Here is a 23,154-nt window from a genome sequence, read left to right on the forward strand (position 1 = left end):
AAAAAAGGAAAACGATTACTACTATCAATTTTAAAGCCACACACTGGTCAAATTTGATTGATTTTTCTCAAAAAGTTGTATATGGGCAGGAAGCAAGACATAGACACATTATTACAAATTCATCGTGCCACCAAATTAGACCTTAAATTTCATCAAAAGGAAATTATACATAACAATTTAGTTCTATTATATGTTTATATTATTGCCTCTAATAAAAAAATTAAAATATATGGTTCTGTAACTTGTATCAAGTTATTATATTGTGTAATACATCTCCACATATCTTTTTGAATTGTGAAATTTAAAAGACTTAGTTGCTAATTAGCTTTTTTACAATTTTCTTTTAATCAATGCAGTAAAAGCTAATATTTTGCTAGTTGTGATCCATAGTTAAAATTATGATTCATGTATTTATTTTTCTTTCAATGTATTTCATATAAATATATCAATTTTAATTGAATATTTTTAAAAATAGTGAAATTTCAAAGTCAGTGTTGTGGAAAATACAATGAAAATTAAGGATTTTTCAGCATTTTTCTACACGATTTTAAAAATTAAATGCTCAATTTTCTGTTCAAGATGGGAATCTTATTTTTGGTATATGTTCTTATCACATCAAATCCCAACTATCATCACCAGTGCCATGTTGATTTTCTGAAAAAAGTTGTAAATCAACCTGCCCTAATGTCGCAGTGAACAAATCAATTGGTAAAATCAATTGTAAAAGTGATATTCTCTTGAAAGTTGAAGGTTCAATTAGTATCACTTTATTGATGACAAAACAAAAGCCATTCGTAAATTAAATAAATTTTTTTTTTTTTTGTTCAAGTTTTTTTTTTTTTGTTCAAGTTTGTCAAGAAATCTTGTTTGTTACTTATTTAGCGCGTTTTTTGACCAAGAATAAATTGGAGTTATTGCCCCTAACAATAGCCACCATCCGCATACTGCAGAAGTGCCCCCAAAATGACTTTTAAACAATACCGTTCCCTCTCCATGTTAAGAATGGTTTTCAAAATAACATAATTATTTCAGTGCGATACCAAAAATACATGAGTACCGTGTATTCTTTTTTGTTGTTTCGTAATAACACAAGAATTGTTTAAACTAAATTAATTCTTCTAAATAAAATAATTGCTTTCTTTGATAATACGTGTTTTCTTTCTTTTATTTTTGTTTCATAATAACACAAAAAGTGTTAAAACTAAATGATTTTTTAAAATAAATATATGGTTTTGTTTTTCGTGTCTTGACTCCGTGATTAAGTTTATTTTTTTAAAACAAGAGTTAAAAATATTTTTTTTTAATATTATGGAGGTGCGTAGTTGCCTTTAAAAAAAAATATCTCCTTCAAGAACGGTCATAAAATATTTTTTCAATCGATATTTATTCAATAAGGGACCAGTTTTCCTACCTAGCAAAAAGGGGCGAGTTTTCCGGGTATGAGTTTTCTGGGTATGAGTTTACCGGGCACCAAACCAACACCAGAAAAAAAATTCCAAGCATGTTAAATTTTTTATATTAAAGTCCAAAGTCTCTAATAGACGCCACATGGCCATTTATCAAATAGGTCTGCGATATTGAATAGACAAGTGACCTCTAGAATATTTACTTTGCTTACAATAAAAAAAATTAAATTAGGTTTGGAGAGTCTGAGAATATTCTTGTGTCTAAAACAGTGCCATAAAACTTTAATTATTTCAGAAGAAGCCGATGACAAACATCCCAATGTACAGCTGGCACCAACGAAATCTACCCCTCCCTCCGTCTAGAGCATTTAAAATTTAAACTTCCTCAGATAAGGACACATAGACAATTTAGTGAATAGATGCTAAATAATTGCAAAAGCAATAGGGAAGTTATAAATGACCAATAAATAAAATAAATTAAATGTTAAATATCTAAAAAAACATAACTCACTCTGTGGCCCTTCTCAGTCTTATGTTGTAAAGGAACAACTTCTAATAAAAAAACAAACAATTTTTTGCGTGTTCTATTTTTTATTTAAAAATTTGAAATAATCGGTTTGGAATTGGAAATTAAACTATAATTTTTCTGATTCCGATACCCCCAAAAGTTCAGATTCCCGATTCTGATTTCAATTAATCGTTCAAACACTAATATATATATATATATACATATATATTCTTGTTATTCTCAGAGATGATATGGTGTCTCCATTTCCTTTCACTATTGTTTCTACTGAGATTCTAATCATTCAGAAGAGTTACATATATAGTAGGCATTCAAGTTTCTATATATTTGTTTATATTCTATTAAGAACATAGCCATACTTATTTAAACCACAAACAGTATAAAATTTATGTGTCCATGTTTTTAAATAATTCTTGCTGTCATTAAATTCTGTGCCCATCTCTATTGTGGCTGTAGTTATTCAAACCACAAACAGCATAAGATTTATTCTGTGTTCATCTCTATTGAGGCCAGAGTTATTTGAACCGATTACATCAAGCCAGTATAAGTTATTCCAAGATAAAAACCAAATGGAAAGTGTGCTACAGATCCAAATATCCTATGTATCAAATTTCATCTCTGTAGATCAAATATTCAGTGAGGAGTTTGGTAGAGACTTTTTGCACATGCACCATTCAGAAGAATTACATCACTCCAGTATGAGTTCGCGTATGTCTTTTTAGTTGAGAATTCACTGCAAATTCTTTGCCACAAATTTCACAAAAATACGGTTTCAAGCCTGTGTGCCTTTGTGTATGGATTTTCAGAATATCTTTGCGTGTAAAATCCAAACCACAAATATCACAAGAAAAAGGTTTCACACCAGTGTGTATTCGCATATGTGACTTCAGGTTGGAATTCTGTGTGAATCGTCGTCGACAAACTTCACATTGATATGGTTTCTCTCCAGTGTGCACACGCAGATGAGCTTTCAGATTATCTCGGTGAGAAAAGGCAATTCCACAAATTTCACATGAAAATGGTTTCTCTCGAGTGTGGGTTCGAGCATGACATTTTAGGGATTCCCTTCGTGAACAAGAAAAATCACAAACTTTACAAAAATATGGTTTTTCTCCACTGTGTGAACGCATATGTGCTATTAGACTGTATTTCCTTGTAAATGTATTCTCGCAAGTTTCACATCGATATGGTTTCTCTACTTGTCGTTCATTTTTTTTTTGTTCTTGCTGAGTATCAGGTAGGCCACCAGATGCCAAAGATTCGCCAGCTTCTTTAGAAACTCCAAATGAGTGTGTTTGCGTGTGGTTGCTTAGTGAAGATTCTTCACATAAATATGGATTCTCTTCTGTCAGTGTTTGCATGTCTTGTGGAATTGCAGGGTCATAAACTTCAAGAGAACTGGAATTTGCTTCTGAGTGGATTTGCATATGAGACACGAGATGCTCTTGGTGAGAAAATCCGGTTCTGCAAATTGAACAGCGATACGGAAGTGTTTCTGTGTGTAAACGCATGTGGTTGTTTAGCCGAGGTTTGTATGCAAATGCAGAATTGCAGACTCCGCAGATAAATGGTCGCTCTCCGGTGTGTATTCTCATATGCCCCTTCAGGGAACTTCGGTATGGAAATGCTGCCCGACAAACTGCACATCGATAAGGCTTTTCACCTGAATGCGATCGCTTGTGGTTAGTAAGCGTTGATAGTTGTGCAAACGTAGAACTGCAAAGTTCACATGAATATGGTTTTTCACCAGTGTGTGTTCGCATATGCCTTTTTAGCGTACATTTCAGTGAAAATGAAAAGTTGCAAATTAGACAAGAAAACTTTTTTTTTGTCTCACAAGAGCTATGCATGATTAAAAATCACATTGACACACTGGGTTTCATTAGATCACCAAAGTCAAGCAACCTCTAGCCTGGTCAGCACCATATGGGTGACCATTTGGGAATACCAAATGCTGTATCTCGGAGGACATTGACAACTTCTAAAAAGAACTCACAAAAACCATACATCGCTACTGATCTGTTTTACTTTATTTCAACACAATTCAAAAAGATTAAATAGCTCGCTGGATTTTATTATGATTTAAATTATATCTTATAGTTATTACACATACAAACAACATAATATTTATTTGTGTCAGAGATCATGGCATAAAGTCATTCTTATACTACTCATATTCCATGTTCATCATAATTCAATTTATTGTTGACATCTATTCTGTCATAATGTATTCTTTGTGCTAGTGGTGGTTCTCTCTGTAGATTGCTGTCAACATTGTCTTCATAGATAGCTACAGACCTCTGGGAATACACACGTAGGTATATCATTCAATCTATTGTTGGCAGATATATTCTTTTCTTTCTCTCTCTCTCTCTCTATATATATATATATATCAACTCAAAGTTCCATTTCTTGATTTCCCAAATTTAAAAATACTCGATTCTTATAAAATACGTTGCATCTGTAAATAAAAAATATATCATATTATGTTATATACAAGCATTTTATTTATTACTTAAACTATTATGTTTATAGAAGTTCAACAAAAATATAGCAATTTTCTTTCTCTACATACATATATACATATACCAGTTGCTTCAACCACAAACCACATAATGTTTGTGTAAGAGACCACCTGGTTCTTAAATCATTCATGGAAGGAAAATATTAGAATCTTACATATAAAAATTTCCAGGGGAAATATTTTTTGCAACTATAATTTTTTGTGTGAAAATATAAAAAAAACTGCTTTATTCAATGATAATATCGTTAGTTTAAAAAATTTAATTTTTTTTTTTAGTTATATTGATTTCATTAATATGGATTTTAGGGGAGGGTCTAATGTTTCTGAAAAAAAAATTTTAATTGTTAATCGGTTCACATGTGTGTCACGTTGGAACAGTGGTAACATCACCAGCTTTGAATGCTACGGTTTCGGTTTCGATTCTAGATGATTGCACCTAAATACTTTTTTTTTTACTTGGGAAATCATGAATCTGTAATAATATATAAGAAATAATATATAAGAATATATAAGAAATAATATATAATATAATATATATATATATTAGAATAATATATACGATTCTGGACAAATTAGAATATCATATTTTAGCGTATTTTATGCTCAGGCAAATCGGGCCCCCTTCCCCCCGCTAGTTATTTGATAAATATTGAAAATTTCATTAAAATTTCATTAAAATTGGTTAATTTTCGGATTTTTGCTGAATTTTTAAGTAGAGAGGGGTCAAAATATTTATACATTTTGAGCATCAGCATTCATTTTGCATGCAGATATTAAAACAATAAAATTTTAAAAATTATATTTTTATACATTTTTATGCATTAAATTTTTTTTTTTACATGGAGTTCACCACTTATCAAGGCCCAATGGCCACTCGGGGATAAGGGTTATTGCGTGTACAGTAATCAATGGGATAGTGTAGTAATAGTATTGGAGAATTGATAAAGTGTCATTACTTAAGGGGGCGGTTCATCAGGAATTTGTTTGTGTTGGACTTGAAGACATCCAGGTTGAAGTCGGGAGGGAAACAGGCAAGAGGAACAGAGTTCCAAGGCGTGCTGTTCTAAGAAAGAAGCTTTGTTCATAGAATACGTTTTGATTTAGGCATAGATAAGGAGTGGGGAAAATTATTGACAGTAGTTTCAGCTAGTCGGGTATTTTTTGAAAAAGATTGGCGAGGGGGGACCAGTGAATGGAGCTCAGACGAGCACTTGCCATGGAAATAACGATAGAACAAAGACAGGTTCGCTACGTCTCTTCTGTGGGAAAGAGGTTGCAGGGTAGAGAAAAGGGCATCCCCCATCAAGCCACAAAGTCTATTTTGTACTCTGTCAAAGCAGGATAGGCTGTTTTTAGCAGCTCCTGCCCAGATGTGGCAGCAGTACTCCATCCTTGGACGTACTTGGCTTTTATATAGATAGAGAATTGCATCAGTAGTGAGATATCTTCTGGAGCGGTAGAAGGATCCCACCATTTTCCCAGCGACCTTGACAACAGACGATGTATGTGTTCCATTTAAGATCAGGAGTAAAGGTCAAACCCAGGAGCTTATCAAAACATGGGGCCTCCCCTAGACGAGAGCCATCCATTTCAATTGATGCCAGATGGGGATCAGAGCGTTTATGATGTAGAGATAGGAGCTTGGTCTTAGATGCATTAAAAGTAACCAGCCAACTCTTCCCCCACTGTACCATGTGCTCAAGATCAGAGGAGAGAGAATCAGAGAGAACGTCATCATTTGATGTGCAGCCTTTGATGTGTTGCCATAGATGGTCGTGTCATCAGCATAGATGTCAACGAATGATTTAAGTATGTGTTTTGCGAGATCATTGATGTAGATCAGGAAGAGAGTTGGGCCCAGGATGGACCCATGGGGGACTCCAGCATTAATACTGTGAGCCTCTGATTTCTGCCCACTACTCTTATGGACCTATCAGAAAGAAATGATTTAATGATTGAGAAAACATGTCCAGTAATACCGTAGCTGGAAATCTTGTGAAGTAGGCCTTTATGCCAAACCTTATCGAAGGCCTTTGATATGTCAAGAGCAATTGCCCTGGAAAGGGAACCTTTGTCAAGAGATTCGCTAATCCTATGAGATATAACCGTTAGCACATCTGCTGTAGATCTAGCAGAACGGAAACCATATTGCGTGTCGCTAAGAAGGTTATTTCTGCTGAGGTGGTTGACTACTTCTCTATTTATTGTGGTTAATGGCTTAGTTTTATTCATTTTTGTTATTTATTTTCTGTGCTTTTTGGACTGAGAAGTTCTCTCCTGTCATCCCAAAGAGAAAACAAAACCAAAATAACAGCTGTGCTAGCTGTTATGCATAAGTACTGAAAATTTTACTGTTTCGATGAGGGTGAGAAAATTGAAATCAATGAATCCCGGACAAGGGCAGACAATCATAATGCACATGAAAACAGTCAAAATAATCACTGATTACCTCCCCTGTGTTCTCTAGAGAAACAGGGCCTTGTCTGTTACTTATTAGTAAAAAAACAGCAAATTTATTTTTCGTAAATAATAAAAAACTACTTGATCAATTTTTCTGATTTTTGGAATATGCAATCTTCATCCATTACATATAGTGTCAGAAATAGCATAGACAACACAGGACTCCTGATTGGTTAATATTATAATTTCTGCTGGAAGACAGGGATTGTATCTTTGGCAGGAAGTTTACTTTACAAGCAGTTGCTAACAAGACGTTGGACCAAACGGCAGCTCATTATTTGAACTTAATTACAGTTCTCTTTTAATTGTCAAATCAGCAATAGAATTGACAAAGAAATGGAGTAGGCGGGAGTTATACACCTTTATAAAATATTATTATGTCAGTTAATGGAAATTGAACAGTTGATTATCCAAATTTTTATTCAAGTCTCTTTTCTCAAACTAACATGTCTACCATTAGGGTTTAGAATTATTCTCGTCCCCCCCTCCCCATCTAGGATTATCAATTCTAGCAGTAATAAAATACTGCAGATTATTTCCCTTGGGCAGGGGATGCGATTCCACGATTACGATTCTCGTCAAGAATATGCATTATTTTAGTGGTGTATTAGTCTTTCCTCACTTTTAAAATTCTCTTTAGTATTACTCTTTCACTCATTTCAATTTTATTAACAAAAATACTCTTTCACTCATTTCAATTTTATTAACAAAAATACTCTTTCACTCATTTCAATTTTATTAACAAAAATACTCTTTCACTCATTTCAATTTTATTAACAAAAATACTCTTTCACTCATTTCAATTTTATTAACAAAAATACTCTTTCACTCATTTCAATTTTATTTACAAAAATACTCTTTCACTCATTTCAATTTTATTAACAAAAATACTCTTTCACTCATTTACATTTTATTAACAAAAATACTCTTTCACTCATTTCAATTTTATTAACAAAAATACTCTTTCACTCATTCAATTTTATTAACAAAAATACTCTTTCACTCATTTCAATTTTATTAACAAAAATACTCTTTCACTCATTTCAATTTTATTTACAAAAATACTCTTTCACTCATTTCAATTTTATTTACAAAAATACTCTTTCACTCATTTCAATTTTATTTACAAAAATACTCTTTCACTTATTTCAATTTTATTAACAAAAATACTCTTTCACTCATTTCAATTTTATTAACAAAAATACTCTTTCACTCATTTCAATTTTATTAACAAAAATACTCTTTCACTCATTTCAATTTTATTAACAAAAATACTCTTTCACTCATTTCAATTTTATTAACAAAAATACTCTTTCACTCATTTCAATTTTATTAACAAAAATACTCTTTCACTCATTTCAATTTTATTAACAAAAATACTCTTTCACTCATTTCAATTTTATTAACAAAAATACTCTTTCACTCATTTCAATTTTATTAACAAAAATACTCTTTCACTCATTTTCATTTTATTAACAAAAATACTCTTTCACTCATTTCAATTTTATTAACAAAAATACTCTTTCACTCATTTAAATTTTATTTACAAAAATACTCTTTCACTCATTTCAATTTTATTAACAAAAATACTCTTTCACTCATTTCAATTTTATTAACGAAAATACTTTTTCACTCATTTACATTTTATTAACAAAAATACTCTTTCACTCATTTCAATTTTATTAACAAAAATACTCTTTCACTCATTTCAATTTTATTAACAAAAATACTCTTTCACTCATTTCAATTTTATTTACAAAAATACTCTTTCACTCATTTCAATTTTATTAACAAAAATACTCTTTCACTCATTTCAATTTTATTAACAAAAATACTCTTTCACTCATTTCAATTTTATTAACAAAAATACTCTTTCACTCATTTCAATTTTATTTACAAAAATACTCTTTCACTCATTTCAATTTTATTTACAAAAATACTCTTTCACTCATTTCAATTTTATTAACAAAAATACTCTTTCACTCATTTCAATTTTATTAACAAAAATACTCTTTCACTCATTTCAATTTTATTTACAAAAATACTCTTTCACTCATTTCAATTTTATTTACAAAAATACTCTTTCACTCATTTCAATTTTATTTACAAAAATACTCTTTCACTCATTTCAATTTTATTTACAAAAATACTCTTTCACTCATTTCAATTTTATTTACAAAAATACTCTTTCACTCATTTCAATTTTATTTACAAAAATACTCTTTCACTCATTTCAATTTTATTAACAAAAATACTCTTTCACTCATTTCAATTTTATTAACAAAAATACTCTTTCACTCATTTCAATTTTATTTACAAAAGTACTCTTTCACTCATTTCAATTTTATTAACAAAAATACTCTTTCACTCATTTCAATTTTATTAACAAAAATACTCTTTCACTCATTTCAATTTTATTTACAAAAATACTCTTTCACTCATTTCAATTTTATTTACAAAAATACTCTTTCACTCATTTCAATTTTATTTACAAAAATACTCTTTCACTCATTTCAATTTTATTAACAAAAATACTCTTTCATTCATTTCAATTTTATAAACAAAAATACTCTTTCACTCATTTCAATTTTATTAACAAAAATACTCTTTCACTCATTTCAATTTTATTTACAAAAATACTCTTTCACTCATTTCAATTTTATTTACAAAAATACTCTTTCACTCATTTCAATTTTATTAACAAAAATACTCTTTCACTCATTTCAATTTTATAAACAAAAATACTCTTTCACTCATTTCAATTTTATTAACAAAAATACTCTTTCACTCATTTCAATTTTATTAACAAAAATACTCTTTCACTCATTTCAATTTTATTAACAAAAATACTCTTTCACTCATTTCAATTTTATTAACAAAAATACTCTTTCACTCATTTCAATTTTATTAACAAAAATACTCTTTCACTCATTTCAATTTTATTTACAAAAATACTCTTTCACTCATTTCAATTTTATTTACAAAAATACTCTTTCACTCATTTCAATTTTATTAACAAAAATACTCTTTCACTCATTTCAATTTTATTAACAAAAATACTCTTTCACTCATTTCAATTTTATTAACAAAAATACTCTTTCACTTAATTACATTTTATTAACAAAAATACTCTTTCACTCATTTCAATTTTATTAACAAAAATACTCTTTCACTCATTTCAATTTTATTAACAAAAATACTCTTTCACTCATTTCAATTTTATTAACAAACATACTCTTTCACTCATTTCAATTTTATTTACAAAAATACTCTTTCACTCATTTCAATTTTATTTACAAAAATACTCTTTCACTCATTTCAATTTTATTAACAAAAATACTCTTTCACTCATTTCAATTTTATTAACAAAAATACTCTTTCACTCATTTCAATTTTATTAACAAAAATACTCTTTCACTCATTTCAATTTTATTAACAAAAATACTCTTTCACTTCAATTTTATTAACAAAAATACTCTTTCACTCATTTCAATTTTATTTACAAAAATACTCTTTCACTCATTTCAATTTTATTTACAAAAATACTCTTTCACTCATTTCAATTTTATTAACAAAAATACTCTTTCACTCATTTCAATTTTATTAACAAAAATACTCTTTCACTCATTTCAATTTTATTAACAAAAATACTCTTTCACTCATTTCAATTTTATTTACAAAAATACTCTTTCACTCATTTCAATTTTATTTACAAAAATACTCTTTCACTCATTTCAATTTTATTAACAAAAATACTCTTTCACTCATTTCAATTTTATTTACAAAAATACTCTTTCACTCATTTCAATTTTATTTACAAAAATACTCTTTCACTCATTTCAATTTTATTTACAAAAATACTCTTTCACTCATTTCAATTTTATTAACAAAAATACTCTTTCACTCATTTCAATTTTATTAACAAAAATACTCTTTCACTCATTTCAATTTTATTTACAAAAATACTCTTTCACTCATTTCAATTTTATTTACAAAAATACTCTTTCACTCATTTCAATTTTATTAACAAAAATACTCTTTCACTCATTTCAATTTTATTAACAAAAATACTCTTTCACTCATTTCAATTTTATTAACAAAAATACTCTTTCACTCATTTCAATTTTATTAACAAAAATACTCTTTCACTCATTTCAATTTTATTAACAAAAATACTCTTTCACTCATTTCAATTTTATTAACAAAAATACTCTTTCACTCATTTCAATTTTATTTACAAAAATACTCTTTCACTCATTTCAATTTTATTAACAAAAATACTCTTTCACTCATTTCAATTTTATTAACAAAAATACTCTTTCACTCATTTCAATTTTATTAACAAAAATACTCTTTCACTCATTTCAATTTTATTAACAAAAATACTCTTTCACTCATTTCAATTTTATTAACAAAAATACTCTTTCACTCATTTCAATTTTATTAACAAAAATACTCTTTCACTCATTTCAATTTTATTAACAAAAATACTCTTTCACTCATTTCAATTTTATTAACAAAAATACTCTTTCACTCATTTCAATTTTATTTACAAAAATACTCTTTCACTCATTTCAATTTTATTTACAAAAATACTCTTTCACTCATTTCAATTTTATTTACAAAAATACTCTTTCACTCATTTCAATTTTATTTACAAAAATACTCTTTCACTCATTTCAATTTTATTAACAAAAATACTCTTTCACTCATTTCAATTTTATTAACAAAAATACTCTTTCACTCATTTCAATTTTATTAACAAAAATACTCTTTCACTCATTTCAATTTTATTTACAAAAATACTCTTTCACTCATTTCAATTTTATTTACAAAAATACTCTTTCACTCATTTCAATTTTCTTTACAAAAATACTCTTTCATTCATTTCAATTTTATTTACAAAAATACTCTTTCACTCATTTCAATTTTATTAACAAAAATACTCTTTCACTCATTTCAATTTTATTAACAAAAATACTCTTTCACTCATTTCAATTTTATTTACAAAAATACTCTTTCACTCATTTCAATTTTATTTACAAAAATACTCTTTCACTCATTTCAATTTTATTAACAAAAATACTCTTTCACTCATTTCAATTTTATTAACAAAAATACTCTTTCACTCATTTAAATTTTATTTACAAAAATACTCTTTCACTCATTTCAATTTTATTAACAAAAATACTCTTTCACTCATTTCAATTTTATTTACAAAAATACTCTTTCACTCATTTCAATTTTATTTACAAAAATACTCTTTCACTCATTTCAATTTTATTAACAAAAATACTCTTTCACTCATTTCAATTTTATTAACAAAAATACTCTTTCACTCATTTCAATTTTATTTACAAAAATACTCTTTCACTCATTTCAATTTTATTAACAAAAATACTCTTTCACTCATTTCAATTTTATTAAAAAAAATACTCTTTCACTCATTTCAATTTCATTAACAAAAATACTCTTTCACTCATTTCAATTTTATTAACAAAAATACTCTTTCACTCATTTCAATTTTATTAACAAAAAGACTCTTTCACTCATTTCAATTTTATTAACAAAAATACTCTTTCACTCATTTCAATTTTATTAACAAAAATACTCTTTCACTCATGTCAATTTTATTAACAAAAATACTCTTTCACTCATTTCAATTTTATTAACAAAAATACTCTTTCACTCATTTCAATTTTATTAACAAAAATACTCTTTTACTCATTTCAATTTTATTTACAAAAATACTCTTTCACTCATTTCAATTTTATTAACAAAAATACTCTTTCACTCATTTCAATTTTATTTACAAAAATACTCTTTCACTCATTTCAATTTTATTTACAAAAATACTCTTTCACTCATTTCAATTTTATTTACAAAAATACTCTTTCACTCATTTCAATTTTATTAACAAAAATACTCTTTCACTCATTTCAATTTTATTAACAAAAATACTCTTTCACTCATTTCAATTTTATTAACAAAAATACTCTTTCACTCATTTCAATTTTATTAACAAAAATACTCTTTCACTCATTTCAATTTTATTAACAAAAATACTCTTTCACTCATTTCAATTTTATTTACAAAAATACTCTTTCACTCATTTCAATTTTATTAACAAAAATACTCTTTCACTCATTTACATTTTATTTACAAAAATACTCTTTCACTAATTTCAATTTTATTAACTAAAATACTCTTTTACTCATTTCAATTTTATTAACAAAAATACTCTTTCACTCATTTCAATTTTATTTACAAAAATACTCTTTCACTCATTTCAATTTTATTAACAAAAATACTCTTTCACTCATTTCAATTTTATTAACAAAAATACTCTTTCACTCATTTCAATTTTATTAACAAAAATACTCTTTCACTCATTTCAATTTCATTAACAAAAATACTCTTTCACGCATTTCAATTTTATTAACAAAAATACTCTTTCACTCATTTCAATTTTATTAACAAAAATACTCTTTTACTCATTTCAATTTTATTAACAAAAATACTCTTTCACTCATTTCAATTTTATTAACAAAAATACTCTTTCACTCATTTCAATTTTATTAACAAAAATACTCTTTCACTCATTTCAATTTTATTAACAAAAATACTCTTTCACTCATTTCAATTTTATTTACAAAAATACTCTTTCACTCATTTCAATTTTATTTACAAAAATACTCTTTCACTCATTTCAATTTTATTTACAAAAATACTCTTTCACTCATTTCAATTTTATTTACAAAAATACTCTTTCACTCATTTCAATTTTATTTACAAAAATACTCTTTCACTCATTTCAATTTTATTAACAAAAATACTCTTTCACTCATTTCAATTTTATTAACAAAAATACTCTTTCACTAATTTCAATTTTATTAACTAAAATACTCTTTTACTCATTTCAATTTTATTAACAAAAATACTCTTTCACTCATTTCAATTTTATTTACAAAAATACTCTTTCACTCATTTCAATTTTATTAACAAAAATACTCTTTCACTCATTTCAATTTTATTAACAAAAATACTCTTTCACTCATTTCAATTTCATTAACAAAAATACTCTTTCACTCATTTCAATTTTATTAACAAAAATACTCTTTCACTCATTTCAATTTTATTAACAAAAAGACTCTTTCACTCATTTCAATTTTATTAACAAAAATACTCTTTCACTCATTTCAATTTTAATAACGAAAATACTCTTTCAATCATTTCAATTTTATTAACAAAAATACTCTTTCACTCATTTCAATTTTATTAACAAAAATACTCTTTCACTCATTTCAATTTTATTAACAAAAATACTCTTTCACTCATTTCAATTTTATTTACAAAAATACTCTTTCACTCATGTCAATTTTATTAACAAAAATACTCTTTCACTCATTTCAATTTTATTTACAAAAATACTCTTTCACTCATTTCAATTTTATTTACAAAAATACTCTTTCACTCATTTCAATTTTATTTACAAAAATACTCTTTCACTCATTTCAATTTTATTAACAAAAATACTCTTTCACTCATTTCAATTTTATTAACAAAAATACTCTTTCACTCATTTCAATTTTATTAATAAAAATACTCTTTCACTCATTTACATTTTATTAACAAAAATACTCTTTCACTCATTTACATTTTATTAACAAAAATACTCTTTCACTCATTTCAATTTTATTAACAAAAATACTCTTTCACTCATTTCAATTTTATTTACAAAAATACTCTTTTACTCATTTCAATTTTATTAACAAAAATACTCTTTCACTCATTTCAATTTTATTAACAAAAATACTCTTTCACTCATTTCAATTTTATTAACAAAAATACTCTTTCACTCATTTCAATTTTATTAACAAAAATACTCTTTCACTCATTTCAATTTTATTTACAAAAATACTCTTTCACTCATTTCAATTTTATTAACAAAAATACTCTTTCACTCATTTCAATTTTATTTACAAAAATACTCTTTCACTCATTTCAATTTTATTTACAAAAATACTCTTTCACTCATTTCAATTTTATTTACAAAAATACTCTTTCACTCATTTCAATTTTATTTACAAAAATACTCTTTCACTCATTTCAATTTTATTTACAAAAATACTCTTTCACTCATTTCAATTTTATTAACAAAAATACTCTTTCACTCATTTCAATTTTATTAACAAAAATACTCTTTCACTAATTTCAATTTTATTAACTAAAATACTCTTTTACTCATTTCAATTTTATTAACAAAAATACTCTTTCACTCATTTCAATTTTATTTACAAAAATACTCTTTCACTCATTTCAATTTTATTTACAAAAATACTCTTTCACTCATTTCAATTTTATTTACAAAAATACTCTTTCACTCATTTCAATTTTATTAACAAAAATACTCTTTCACTCATTTCAATTTTATTAACAAAAATACTCTTTCACTCATTTCAATTTTATTAACAAAAATACTCTTTCACTCATTTCAATTTTATTAACAAAAATACTCTTTCACTCATTTCAATTTTATTAACAAAAATACTCTTTCACTCATTTACATTTTATTTACAAAAATACTCTTTCACTCATTTCAATTTTATTTACAAAAATACTCTTTCACTCATTTCAATTTTATTTACAAAAATACTCTTTCACTCATTTCAATTTTATTAACAAAAATACTCTTTCACTCATTTCAATTTTATTAACAAAAATACTCTTTCACTCATTTCAATTTTATTAACTAAAATACTCTTTTACTCATTTCAATTTTATTAACAAAAATACTCTTTCACTCATTTCAATTTTATTTACAAAAATACGCTTTCACTCATTTCAATTTTATTTACAAAAATACTCTTTCACTCATTTCAATTTTATTTACAAAAATACTCTTTCACTCATTTCAATTTTATTTACAAAAATACTCTTTAACTCATTTCAATTTTATTAACAAAAATACTCTTTCACTCATTTCACTTTTATTAACAAAAATACTCTTTCACTCATTTCAATTTTATTAACAAAAATACTCTTTCACTCATTTCAATTTTATTAACAAAAATACTCTTTCACTCATTTCAATTTTATTAACAAAAATACTCTTTCACTCATTTCAATTTTATTAACAAAAATACTCTTTCACTCATTTCAATTTTATTAACAAAAATACTCTTTCACTCATTTCAATTTTATTAACAAAAATACTCTTTCACTCATTTCAATTTTATTTACAAAAATACTCTTTCACTCATTTCAATTTTATTAACAAAAAGACTCTTTCACTCATTTCAATTTTATTTACAAAAATACTCTTTCACTCATTTCAATTTTATTAACAAAAATACTCTTTCACTCATTTCAATTTTATTAACAAAAATACTCTTTCACTCATTTCAATTTTATTAACAAAAAGACTCTTTCACTCATTTCAATTTTATTTACAAAAATACTCTTTCACTCATTTCAATTTTATTAACAAAAATACTCTTTCACTCATTTCAATTTTATTAACAAAAAGAAAAAAAAAACAGAAATGGATAGACTACTGCACCTGTAAAGATTCGACGTCAAACCTACAACTTTGAACTCAGAAAAATTATACAAGCACTGGGAACTGACTTTCCGTGATTTAACTACTATTAACAATAGCGAAATTGAAAACAATCCCCAAAATTCTTAGCCTTAATGAACACCATTTCGGCCGGTGTCTATAAGATAATGATCGACGCCATAGACTACAATAGCACAATGCTGCTTACATTAAACTGACTAATGCTGTGTAAAATAGACACCTGTTACTCATGAACAAACAGCAACTGGCACAAACTATGGACGCTTTCATGCAACAGTTTGAAGTACTCGCAAAGTCGTGCACTTTTCAAGCCGTAACTGCTGAAGAAAGCAAATGACTGTACATTCAAGGCACTTTTATCAGTGGTATCTCTTCCTCCTCAATTCAACAACGCTTGTTCAAGACCTCCTCACATCAGATCACTGGAGCAGGTGGAAAAACATTCAGAAAGCCACAAAAACAACCTTAACATAGCTGATGTTGTAATTCCTTTGGAAGATATTTAGCAACTATAAAAGAAAAGGTCTAATCTAAAAGAGTTTGTTTCTTGTAGTGATATGCAAATTAAGTATAATTTAGATATGAGCAGAAGCTCATATGCAAATTAAGTATAATTTACATATGAGCAGATAGCTCATATTTATAAACTGACACCAACTAGAACAGGTGGTTGTTGAACACTTGCTTAGCGTTATACAAGCCATATTAATGGCATCGACGATAGGATCCTCTCTGGTCTTTGAAGATCCACAATAGGTAGATACGTGAATTTGTTGCTTCGCTGCAAATGCTAAATGTTGAAAGACAATAAAAAACGAGGAGGGGAGAATGAAATCACCAACGTGATCATGGCTAACGCTGGTTGTGAAACAATTATTAAGGTTGCTACAATGGTTTACCCTCGAGAACTAGAAGAAATGACTTTTGACTGGTGATCGCAGAAAGGACCAAGTTTATGGCAATGAAGTAGGAAGTGGATGAACAGATAGTAAAATATTTACACCAGTTAAGAAGTGTGAGTAAATACTGTGAACTTGAAAAACTAGGAACAGAAGAACAGACAACAGAAGAGTTAATTCAAATAAGTGAAGGTATGCATAATTCGGCACATAAATACAAGCTAATAGAACAATTTACAAACATACCCTTGAATATGTGTCTAGAATTCATACAACAGCAGGAATTAATACATACCTACAACCAAAATAATTAAAAAAAAAAACTCCCATGGAGAAATAATAGCGGAAACGTATATGGTAGAAACGACAAGAAAAAATTGAATGTACAGTGGAACAACTTCATGAAAGAAAAAAAGAAAAATGCCCAGCGTTTCGAAAAACATGTTCAAAGTGTTTAAAAAGAATTACTTCAAAGAAGTGTGTAAAACGAAAAATGTGGAAAGAATAGAGGATGAAAATAGACAAACGCTTAATGTAAAGAAGGATAATATACAAAATATTGCATCTAAGAATGAAGATACAAAAATAAAATTGTGTTATTGAAACGCAAATAGATACTAGCAGTGAAGTGACTATAATACCCAGAAATTTGTGGGGGAAAATGGGAAAACCGTTTAAAAAAAAAGCAACGTACAATTACGTCAGTTTGATGGCTCGATTATAGCAATTATGAGTTAATTTTAAGGTTCAATAGAACTAAAAGAAAAATATGAAGTAGTAGCCAGTTACAAATTGCCAACAAAAATAAAATAAAATTTTTCTTTTTTTTCTCTGTAACTAAACTTTTCTTGACTATAAACTCTAATAATTAATTCTACTGTATTCTGTAATTTAATCCTCTCCTAAAAAGTAACAGTCTACTCTACTCCCCTAGCTGCCACTAACACTTATACATTACACACACCGTAGAGGAGGGTCCTTAGCTTTCAGCCCTTAACCTTCACATGCTGACCGATTGGAAGTCATTATCACTAAACATCTATACATTTCTACCGCTAAGGCATGCATTAGTTTATTCTTACCCAGGTAGATATTTACTAGCTATAGTCTGTACTTAGATTTACAGCTATCTACATTACATAGCAATAGCTGTCTCTTCCTTAGTTCTCCAATGATAAAAACAAAATCACAGAGATTCGACAGAAACACTCAGTGGTCGATCTTGTTTCCTGACAAGGAAAATGAACGCCATTTTCCCCTCTCCCAACACATCCCATCCCTCTAAACTGGACATGTGGGAGTGCTTGAATGCTATAATGCCAGTACAAGCAGATTGGGTTGATCATCGTCTGCTGTTCCCGATTGGTAGTACAGGAGCCTTAACTCTTTGGTAGCACTTAGAGCGGCTGCTCCATCAGCTATTGAATAGTATCGGGATGTTTGTAGTGGCATGTTGCACATGGAAAGAGACCCTGCACTCATCCGCGGTGGGCTTTCCTGAGGCCACAATCCTAGTAGATGGAGGGTCAACTGATGGTCTACTTGTGTTGCATGTCTGGTATTCTGCATAACCACTTGTTCAGCACCCCTTACCTAAACTGAAACTAATCTAAAATTACGCTTAAACCAGGACAAAACTCAAACAAAACCAAATTGCCTCCTCCCTTGAGGCTTGCATTTACGAATATCTGTGGGCTTAGAACTAATTTAAATGATGTTGAAGCATTTCTCCTAACAAACACCCCGGATATCTTAGCACTAAATGAGACTAACCTATACTCCTCCATCCCCTCTAACTACTTTAACATGCCTGGATATCTCCCACTCTGCCATAAGGACTCTGACAGACATATGCACGGGCTTGAAGTCGATACACCTCCCCTCCCTTGACTTGAGAAACAAAACTAGAATTGGATGATCAAGCCTTTATGTGCTTTAGACGTAAGATGCAACACAACATTACTTACTTTTACTTTCTCTACCGCTCTCCCTCGACCCAGAACTGTACCCTAATAAACAAAGTCTCTGACAGCATAGATACGGCACTTTCCCTCGACACTAGTGCACAAGTGCATGTATTTGGTGACTTCAGTGTCCACCATAACAACTGGCTTGGATTTTCTACTTACACAGACGTAGCTGGTAGCATAACACATAGCTTCTCTATATCTCATTCCCTATCATAGATGGTTACATTTCCAACCCGTTTCCCTGACCAGCAAGAACAACATGCATCACTTTTAGATCTGTTTCTGACCACAGTTCCTGAGGATTGTATTACGAATGCCGACAGCCCACTTGGGAATGCTGATCATGTAATGATAATAGTTGAAATCACCCTAAACTCTAGAGCCAAAACGGAAGAGCCATTTTTCAAAACAATGAGATATTATAAAAAGTTGACTGGGAAGCCATCAGGGATCTCCTCAGAGACGCCCCATGGCAAAATATCTTTTCACTTTCTGCTGAACAGTGCGCAAAAGAGATCACTGAATGGTTCAAAACAGCAATTGAAGCACATGCTCCCATGTGGAAATTTTGTAGCAAGCCCCACTCTTCCCAATGATTTACTTCTACTTGTGCAGCTGCCATCACACAAAGGCAGCATGTGTACTGCAGATTTAACCGACATAAGTCCAGTTTAAACAGACAGAAGTATATAAAAGCCAGAAATAACTGTAAGAAAGAAATAGCGACAGCTAAGAAAGAATTTACTGAAACCACCAAAAAACGCATCGAAGCACAGAAATTAGGAACCCGTGACTTCTGGAAAATCTACAACAGTGTAGTAAATAATGGGCAATCAACAATTCCCCCACTATTCAACAATCATGAGGTTGTTTGCTCAACAACCAAGAAGGCTAACATGCTTGCCAGTCGGTTTGCCTCCAACTCCACACTGGACCCTGCTAATCCCCCCCCTCTCTGACTTTCCTTTGCGGACAGACGCCACACTAAATAATCTAAAAATCACCGCTTCTCAGGTGCATGCTAGCATAAAAAATCTTGACACTTCAAAAGCATGTGGCCCTGATCTCATCCCGGCTGTGCTATTAAAAAAGTGCTCATCTGAAGTAGCTCCAGTTCTCTCCAAACTTTACAACAAATGTCTTAATGAATTTTACTTTTCTGCCTGCTGGAAAACTGCTTCTGTGGTACCAGTTTTCAAGAATTCTGGCGAAAGAACTGACCCAGTAAATTAACGCCCCATTAGCCTCCTCCCACGTTTCGCCAAAATATTTGAGTCCATAATTAACCAAGCTCTAGTCCAACACCTTACAGATGCTAAACTTCTGACTGACCAACAATATGGATTTAGGCAAGCCCATTCCACAGAAGATATCCTAACTGTAATCTCTGAGTGTATATACTATTCACTTTACAAAGCAGGGCAGGGTAGAGCGGTAGCTCTAGATATATCTTAGGCTTTTGATAGGGTATGGCATGAGGTTCTCCTCAGGAAAATCAGAACATATGGTATCACTGGAAGAATACTTAACAATTAAATCCTTTTTAGATAAGAGAAAAATCCAGCTTGTCCTCGATGGTCGTACATCTAAACAATATGATATAAATGTGGGAGTGCCTCAGGAATCTATCGTTGGACCTCTATTATTCCTAATATTCATAAATGACCTCCCTGACAAAATTGTCTGTGAGATGGGTATATATGTTGATGATACCATGCTCTATAACAGACATGACAGGAAAAGAAATGAACACATATCTAAAGAAATGGCAAAAACACTAGAGGATGACCTCCAATCTATAGTGGAATGGGGACAAAAATGGATGGTCACATTCAATGCGGCTAAACTTGTTTCCTTCAATAATTAAAAGAAACCTTCTCTACCACCAATAACAATGGCCAAAGACTCTTTATCTGAAAGTACATCTTTTAAACTGCTTGACCTAACGTTCACAGGAAACATGAGTTGGAACAATTACATTGAAAGCATTGCCAGGACCGCTGCGAAGAAGATAGGTTCTCTCTACCATGCTAGAAAGATACTAATGCCCGAAAGTATCTTGTACCTCTATAAGGCCACTATTCACCCATGTATGGAGTATTGTTGTCATATTTGGGTTGGTGCATCTGCTAATATTCTCTAGCTCCTAGACAAAGTTCAAAAGAGAGTCGCCAACCTAGTAGGTCCTGAACTGTCATCTAAGCTTCAGCCTCTGTCCCATTGACACAATGTAGCATCTCTCTGTCTGTTCTACATGAACGGTGAATACTCCAAAGAACTGCAAGCACTTGTACCCCCTCGACGTAAATACCCCAGACAAACCTGACAAGCAGCAAAATCCCACCCCTTCACAGTTGAGATCCCTAGATGTAAGAGAGCCTTTTACTCCAGTAGTTTCTTCCCCAGAACCGCTAGACTTTGGAATTCCCTTCCAGGTTCCTGCTTCCCCAACTGTACTGACATGCAGAAGTTCAAGTGTAACATGAACCGACATCTTGCTGCCCAACTCCCCACATAGTACATAGTCTCGATCACACTGTGATTCGCATATTCAATTATGCCATCCTAGTGTTACACGGCTCTGCCACTTTATCAGAATGAGGAGTCTTGGATTCTCTTTAGACAAAATAAAAAGCATAACCAACTCCTGCTCTTCCTGCCAATATCTGAAATCCAAATTTGTCAGTAGTAACAAGAGAACACTCATAAAAGTCATACTACCTTTCCAGGAATTGAACATCGATTTTAAAGACTCATTACCAACTTCCTTACATGGTAACAAATACTTACTGTGATTGATGAGTATTCTTGCTTTCCATTTGCTTTTCTCTGTAGGGACATGACGAGCAAAATCATCATCCGCTGTTTGAACCAACTATTTTCGGTATGCCTGATATGATACATATGGACGAAGCTACTGACTTCTTACTGGGAGTAATTAGAGACTTCTTACACAGAAAATGTATTGCTACATGTAAAACAAGTCGATACCATCCAGACAGAGATGAACAAGTTAAAAAAACTTAATGGCACTTTATGAAAGGCCATTCAAATAATTTTATGTTTTAGCAACATGAAACTGCCCTGTTGAGATGTGCTGCCCGATTTATTCCATTCAGTTAGGTCATTACTCTGCAATGCCACTAGTGTAACTCCTTACAAAAAACTATTCAGATATAGCCGTGAATCGACTTCTTGAGCAAAACCTGGACCCTGTATATGTTAGAAATCATACTAAAACTAGTAAGATCGACTTAATTCTTGGATCTCCAGCTATTCCATTGGTCATTAACTCTTGCTATGCTGAAACTACTGCCAGCCTGTTGGACATAGCTCCTAACTCCTCGAATGAAGAACTTCATAATAGAAACTCTAAAGAACTACCTACAGATGAAAAAGTAGCCGATGAGGTGAAAAAGAATTCCTTGCTCACCTCTGAAGATATCAACACCTCCCACGACTTAAATTCCAGTAATGCATATGAAGACCATTGAGAGTACAAAGAATCCCTAGTAATATGATTCATAACTCCTTATCTCCTTCATAACCCCTGTCATAATAATTCTTGAAGTGGTGGTGGAAATGTTATGGTTTTAAATTATTCTTGTCTCCTCACTGTCTCTTTTGTGTTATCACTTCTAGCGACCCCTAGTGGTAATAAAATACCGCAGATTATTCCTCTTGGCCGGGAGATACGATTCCACCATTATGACTCACATGAAGAACACAGCACATGTATTATTTTAGTTAATAAAACCTATATTAATGGTGTACGAGTCTCTCCTT

The 23,154-nt window shown here is 29.9% G+C and overlaps 1 protein-coding gene across 2 annotated transcripts in view; it reads right to left on the reverse strand.

Annotated features, from left to right (window-relative positions):
- LOC145269305 (uncharacterized) overlaps nucleotides 1–23,154 on the reverse strand; it is a 63,069-nt gene that overhangs the window by 30,016 nt on the left and 9,899 nt on the right. The window contains exon 2 of one of the 2 annotated variants that reach the window (XM_080125007.1): nucleotides 1,978–4,393. The exons of the other annotated variant lie outside the window; for it this stretch is intronic. Coding sequence (XP_079981133.1) covers nucleotides 2,616–3,782 — 1,167 coding nt within the window. The 5' untranslated portion in view covers nucleotides 3,783–4,393 and the 3' untranslated portion in view covers nucleotides 1,978–2,615. Of the gene's footprint in view, nucleotides 1–1,977; nucleotides 4,394–23,154 lie in introns of those variants that run through there. 2 annotated transcript variants of the gene reach the window in all.

The sequence above is a fragment of the Euprymna scolopes genome, chromosome 45 (genome assembly GCF_053919585.1).
Source record: "Euprymna scolopes isolate OS-2025 chromosome 45, ASM5391958v1, whole genome shotgun sequence".
Lineage (NCBI taxonomy): Eukaryota > Metazoa > Mollusca > Cephalopoda > Sepiida > Sepiolidae > Euprymna > Euprymna scolopes.